Source organism: Leiobunum rupestre, chromosome 4, assembly GCF_980474605.1.
Source record: "Leiobunum rupestre chromosome 4, qqLeiRupe1.1.hap1, whole genome shotgun sequence".
Classification (NCBI taxonomy): Eukaryota; Metazoa; Arthropoda; class Arachnida; order Opiliones; family Sclerosomatidae; genus Leiobunum; species Leiobunum rupestre.
In genome coordinates this window covers 59,485,280-59,492,462 of record NC_143387.1, presented here as the reverse complement: position 1 = coordinate 59,492,462, position 7,183 = coordinate 59,485,280, and the positions used below count along the sequence as shown (strand labels likewise).

Here is a 7,183-nt window from a genome sequence, read left to right as displayed (position 1 = left end):
AGTAATTGGATTTATATTTATCCCCCCAATATCCTTTGATCAAAATTACATCAAACTCATTTCAAACCTTCAAATACCACAACAAAATAAATCAGCAGAAACTAGTAATCAAGTAAATTGGGATAAAACGGTATTTTTAAAATCGTTTATATATTTTCCAACTTTCACTTTCCCACGTCATAAAGGTTTCGACCTTCCGTTCTTCTTCATTTTAGCTAGGGTTTTTCCTGGGACGCCCCGTTTCACGATGCTGGTCATCGTAGTCGGTGGTCCGTTAGAAACTTTCTTCTATTCTCAAAGTGGACCGCACTCGCTTGTCAAAGGTGACGTGTGGGTCTCGGGAAGGGGGTGTCCAGGGAATCCTTGTGGCCAGAGGTATCCTTAGTTCCCCCTCCGTGGTTTTCATCTTTACCGTTCCCTCGCTTTTGTGTTTAGTGAGTTCAAAATTTCGCAAACACTTTTTACTCCCCTGTTTTTATTACCAGTCCAAATTGAGGATTACCAATTATCGAGTTCAGAGAATTTCTCTATTGTAAGGTATTTCTCAAAATGTCATATTTATAGTGTGATGTATGCCTGGCGTCTCAATGGCGCCAGGTTTGACATTATTTTAACCTTTGATTTATGGACGATGCAACGACTGACCCTTTGTGGTTTCCCGACGATGGGAACGAAGATTTTATAATTAGTGTGAGGACGCTAGGTTCGGATTGGATGAGCCCATCGGGTCATCCCGGATTCCAGCACTCCGATTGGGGTGAAAGGTGAGCACGTCATGCACCACGTGAGTTGGTTTAGAACAAAACCAGGGAGTTGAACATTTCGAAATGAAAAAGAGGGACGAGCTCTCGGTCCTGCTGGAGAATGGAGTTCAGTCAAGATGAACCGGAATGGTAGCGATCTCGCGAACCGAACGGGATGACTAAACTAAGGCAACGTTGGAGGTCTTTGGGACCAGGAAAATACCAAATTTTCTTTTTTCCTTAAGCTTGGCTTTGTTCCTTTGACTGATATACATGTTGCCAAAAAAATCAGCCAAATCGGACCATATTTTAAGGTCGCAACTAAATTCGAATTTTACTAGTACGTTTCAGTCGTTCATATAACTCTAATATCTCCTTTATGCGGTGGTGTTAGTGTGAAAGCGTTTTAGTACTGGCAAAAACAACACGTCGTAGTTCCGACAGTGTTTGGCTCATTGGGAAGCCCGATAGAGATTTATGTAGCTCACGGTTTCCATCAAAAGGAGTTTATGTTCCACCACATAGAGGAGAAGCTACCCATCAGCGAAAGCCTGAAGTTGTTCGTCACAGCTGTTATCAAATTTTGGAACAAGATGCGGATCCCAACACAGCGTCTTGGCAATGCTGAGCGGAAGCTTAAGAAACTTTTTGTACAACTGAAGAAGGGCAGGACAGCTCAGAACGACAGCTGTCGAATGAAGGAGGACATGTTCAAAGGGGAACTAACAGAGGTTTTTGACATTGCTGCCACGAACGCTATGGAGACGATGACATCTGAAGAGGACAAATGTTTTCTTGCTATGCAGAGAGAGGATTTATCCAGCGCTAGCTTTTGCAGCAAGGACAAGATTCCAGCTGAAAAAGAGGCAAGAAAGAGGAAACAATCTATGGCATAAGATATCAGAAATAATAAATCAGATGTAGAAAATCAACAGAGATTTAAATTGCGTCAACGTCTGCTGTCGGTTCCTCAAATTCCCCTTTGCCGGCGTCAGAAGATGAATACCAGCCGTAAATACCGATATCTTCTACTGCTTCACCCAAAATAAAACAGACCAAAAAGCTAGTTACATAGGAAGTGGCGATGACATCAGCGAAAGAAAAGCTACGTTTGTCATCGCGGCAACGGCCCAAGCTCTCGGACACGATTTACACAGTACTTCGCCCCTCACGGAGCACTATCCGGCGATCGCGGAGGTCCTTCCGTGAGGCAGTCGCAACAGAAGATATGGCCACGTTTTCCATGAATGCACCCTTCCTTCTGCACTGAGACGGCAAGCGTCTGCCAGACATGGTCAATGGGAAAGAGAAAGTTGATCGCATAGCCATCGTAATATGCAGTGGGGGACTTGAGAAGCTCCTCGGAGTCCCTATAATGCCTCGCGGGACTGGTCTGGCTCAAGCCGACGTGTGCATCAATATGCTTGAAGAATGGGGCCTGAAGAATCAGCTGCGTGGACTAGTTTTCGATACCACAGCCTCAAATACTGGACTCACAAGGGGGCATGTGCGATTATTGAAAGGTTCTTCGATCGTCCTTTACTGTGGGTGGCTTGTCGCCATCACGTGTACGAAGTTGTTTTAGCTGACGTCTTCAAAGAAACCCTCGGCGGATCTTCTGGGCCAGATATTCCTCTCTTCAAACGCTTAATAATAATAATAATAATGGATATAACTCGATCAAACAAAGTTTGTAGCTGTCTCAAACGATCTATTCACTGCTGTCCTTAGTGATCTGCGTGATGAAATGATTAGTTTTTAGTCCACTGCTATCGAAAACGGAGGGTTTCTGAGATATGACTACGCTGAACTGCAATATTTGAGCCTTGTTTTTCTCGGTGGGGTTTCCAATAAACACATCGGCTTAAGAGCACCTGGAGCTCTCCACCATGCCTGATGGATGGCCAAGGCCATTTATTCCCTAAAAATCTACCTCTTTAGGGATCAGATTATACTTACCTCTCGTGAACGGAAAGGCCTGCAAAGGATCTGTCAGTTTGTCCATATCGATAAGATTGCGAATCAATTGGAAGTACAGAGTGGAAAAAAGGTTATCTTGTGTGGTGACTTTAACGTCCATCACGCGCTTTGGGGATCAAAGCATCACGATGAGAGGGGTAGGTTGTTAATCGACTTGTTCAACTCGTTTGATTTGAATGTCGAGAACGATCCGGGTAGTGGCCCGACGTTCTGGACCGTTAATGGTAAGAGTTGGGTGGATCTTACGGTATCCAGTATGGCAATTGCGAGTAGAGTAATTGAATGGCGTGTCAGCAACGAGGAAACATGCAGTGATCACAAATACATTTTCTTTGAAATTGGTGATCTTGTCCTGGAGAATGATTCGAATGCAATTCGTGTCAAGGATATCGATCTTGAAAGGTTACAAGATATTATCGTGCCTGACTTGGAGAGGTTGATGGAGTCTCCACTCAACAATGAGGTTGAGGTCGAGGCATGCGCGGTGGAGATTAATAATCTCATTATTGAGCGTTCAAAAGAATGTTCAAGGTTGCGTAAGAATAAGGGGCACAAGTCCACTCCCTGGTGGACGAGCGAACTCAGTGAGAAGAGGAAGGAGTTACGAACGCTCAGGAGGAGGTTCCAAAGAACCAGGGACCATGCAGCCCGGGAGGCGCTAAAGGTCGAGTACCGTCGTGAGTCAAAAAGCTATAAAGCACTTATAGCGGACTCAAAGCTTAAGTCCTGGCAGGATTTCTGCACTAGGGTTTCAAGGGAGGATCCTTTCTCCCTACCCTACAAGTTGGCCACAAAGAAGGTCAAATGTAAGAATGCATTAAATTGCATCAAGAAACCGAATGGTTCTTTGACCTCAGGTATTGAGGAGACGTGGTCTACTCTGATGGATACTCTTTTTAAAGAGGACTCCTTAAATGATGATGAGGAGGTTCATACGACAATAAGGGAGTCATTGCACGAAGACTTCATGAGTCAGAATGATGAGCCATTTACGAGTGATGAGGTCTTGGAGACTATCAACTCTTTTAAGAAGGGCAAGGCTCCTGGTGAGGATGGTATCACCATCGAGCTCTTCAAGATATTTTTCTTAGCTTGCCCAGCGTTGTTTGTCAGGCTTTTCAACACTTGCCTCAGTATGGGATACTTCCCAAAACTTTGGAAGGTTGCTAAGTTAGTTTTTCTTTATAAAGAAGGCAGAGACAGGCAGGACGCTAAGGCCTACAGGCCAATCTCGCTTCTTCCGGTGGTAGGGAAGGTGCTTGATAAGCTGTTGTCAAGAAGGTTGTATTACTTTCTCCACAGCAACAAATTGCTTAGCGATAAGCAATTTGGGTTTAGACATAGTCGATCCACGACTCACTGTCTAACCAATATGGTGAACCAAATCAGGGATAACAAAGAAAATAATTGTCACACCAGTCTGATATCTCTAGATATCGAGGGTGCTTTTGACAATGTGTGGATTCCAGGAATCCTACACGGTTTAAGGAACTTTAAGTGTCCGAAGAACATATATGAGACATATGTTAACTATCTGAAGGATAGAGTTGCAGTGGTGAGGGCAGGTAGTACCTGTGTACGGAGAGTACTGACCCGCGGCTGCCCTCAGGGTTCATGCAGTGGACCTCTGCTATTCAATGTGGTTATGGATAGCGCACTGAGGATTGAGTATCCAGAGGATTCTCTAATCCAAGCCTTCGCGGATGACTTGCAGTCATTATTTTGGGGACCGTCCAGGCGTGCTCTCGAAACCACGGGTAAGGTGATCGTGGATAAATTGACTAAGTGGAGCCAAGTCTATAAGCTGAGTTTTTCCATTAAAAAGTCGGCGGCTATCACCTTCGCCGCAAAATCCATAATGAAAAGGCTCCCAATCTATAAGATGGGAGCCGTCAACATTGCAAATGTTGACAAGTTGAAAGTTGTCGGTGTCACCATCGACAGCAAGCTTTCCTTTCTTCCTCATCTCGAGGAAGTAAGTGTCAGGGTGACGAAGCTGGTGCAAAGCATTGCTTGTTTTGCAAAGGTTGAGTGGGGCCTCGACCATAAAGCGTTAAGGACTATCTACAATGGGTGTATTGTGAGAGTACTGGCTTACGCTTGCGGTGCTTGGTGGAAGAGCACGCAAAATAGTGTGATGGTGAGGAAGTTGAGCTCAATTCAGAGAATTGCGGCCCTTCGTATTACTTGTGCTTACCGGACTGTCTCGAGCGATGCGCTGCGGATCCTTGCTGGTATTCAACCGTTAGACCTGGTGGTGAGTCAGGAAGCTGCTGTGTTCAGGTCCTTTTCTTTTAGGGAAGACAGTAAGCATTGTGGGGTGGAGTTACGTGGTGGTAACTACCTCTACCCAGGCGACCCATGGGAGGACCACCCAGCGGTCAGTAGCAGTATAAACATCACAGAGCAACTACCCAATGGCAATGGGATAGAGGTGTTTACTGACGGTTCGTTATCCGGTCGGGGTGCCGGAGTGGCATTTGCTGTGTACAGAGATGGTGTGGAAGTGTACAATGAGGTCACTCGCATTAATGGTAAGGTGGATGCGTTTTCTCTTGAGCTGTTAGCAATACACGAGGGTATTTGCTGGTTAAGGACGCATGGTCAACGTCCTGGTGATGGTGCAACGGTTTTTACAGATTGTCTTTTTGCTATTAACGCATTAAGCAATCATAAAAACAATCATGGTTTATGCCATGATATCCGTAAGGTGTTAAAACGGATGGAGACTCAAGTCAACTTTACTTGGATAAAGTCGCACACTGGGTGTGTAGGGAATGAAAGGGCTGACTTTCTTGCAAAATCAGCAACCGATCTTCCCGAGGAGAAGGAGATGAAGCCAACTAAGTTGGTGATTAAAAGGTGGCTCAATGAGGTGACGACTCAAAGGTGGCAGGAGTCATGGGATGAGAGTGAGAAGGGAAAGGTAACTAAGAGGTACTTTCCTAAGGTCAATGGTAGCTTCAACACGAATTACTATTTGACGCAAATCCTAAGTGGACATGGTAAGTTCCCACTCTACCTGTTCAACTTGGGTCATATTGCATCGCCCAAATGCATATGCGGTGCTCTGGAAGCAGACTCAGAGCACTATGTTCGTAATTGTCCTAGAACGAACCATTTGTTAAGGAGACCAATCCGCGAGAATGGTCTCCACAATCTGGATAACGAAACGATCAACGATCTTGAACGCGTAATGCGTTATATCGTTGTGAATTTTGACGAACTCACGAGTGAGTCGTGGGTAGGAGATGCAGGTATACGGGTGTATACCGTTGTGTGTATGTGATTTAGGAAGCATTTCCTATCTTTGTATACAGGTCGACGGCTCGGCCGGGACAGATGATGAGTAACCCCTGTAATGCTTTGGCGGTGCACGGGGTATATAAATACAACAATCTGATGTCAGTTTGTCGCACTCATGTATGCCAAATATTGGCATAAAGCTCTTCTTACTGCAGAGGCTCCGCGGAATGACCGAGACTTCCTCATTACACTAACAGAGTTCCCGGACCGGCCAGTGGCCGATGTGGCACTCAAGGCTTTCAAACGCCATCTCTGTACTTTGCGGAAGAACTTGTTGGGCTAGCATTGTTCGACAAAGATCTCGACGTCGAAACGAAATCGAGAATGCAGAAAAATTTGCTTTGCCGGCCAAATCCAAGGGACTCAAACGACTGGACGGGAAGCTGTTTGTTCCTGCAAACACCCTAGATTCCCATGTCACAGAGAAAACGGCTAACATCTTTGATGTTCTCTTGGACAACGGTAAGAACATGTCCGCAGAGAGTATCTTGCTCAATGAACCCAGTCAGTGGCCAGAAGATGCAACCTACAAGCTGTTCCAGGAGAAAGCTGCACAAATGAAGGTGGTAAACGACTGCGCCGAGATGGGAGTCGCTCTCATAACAGCAATAAAATCAATGTTTGACAAAAGATGAGACCCAGTAGCAGTACCATCTGCGCCTGGTGGAGCTCCATAGAAAGGCGTACCCTAATCCTTCCAAAGGCGCCTTGTTTTAAAAATTATATAATAATTATAACGTTAATTGTTGAAGATGATCATTGTGTTTGTTCCAATTTGTCAAGTAACTTTCGTTATGTAAACAATAAACATGATTTTTCGTATATTTGCTTTTTTTTCAAACGCATTCACAAAGTTGAATTTAGTTGCGACCCGTAATTATAATCCAAATTATCTGAAATGTTGCAGGGCTTATCCAATTTATGTAAGTAACAAGATCGGCCTTGAGGAGAAAAAATTTAGTAACTTAAATATTTTTGGACGACCCTACTACACATAAGCATTACAAAAAACAAACTTTCCAATAAAACTGAGTTGAAACCGTCGCGGTGGTGAGCGTTAACGAAAAAAACAACCGCACCCAACCCATCCGCAAATTCGTCAGTTAACGCTCAGCGTCACAAAGTGGTTTTGCCAAACTGCAAATACGGTTTTT

General features: G+C 44.6%; 1 protein-coding gene across 1 annotated transcript; it reads left to right on the top strand.

Moving 5' to 3' along the window:
• Positions 1–2,979: 2,979 nt before the first annotated feature.
• On the top strand, positions 2,980–6,664 carry LOC149948536 (uncharacterized). The gene is made up of 2 exons (XM_090171103.1): positions 2,980–3,778; positions 6,453–6,664. The coding sequence occupies exons 1-2, from the start codon at positions 2,980–2,982 to the stop codon at positions 6,662–6,664; spliced, it is 1,011 nt and encodes a 336-aa protein (XP_090027229.1).
• Positions 6,665–7,183: the final 519 nt, after the last annotated feature.

Excerpts from the sequence above, each read along its gene's own strand:
- LOC149948536 (XM_090171103.1), top strand. The coding sequence starts at position 2,980 with ATGGCAATTGCGAGTAGAGTAATTGAATGGCGTGTCAGCAACGAGGAA. Across the intron at positions 3,779-6,452 it reads CAAGGCTCCTGGTGAGGATG|AGAAAACGGCTAACATCTTT; the intron begins GTATCACCATCG and ends CCCATGTCACAG.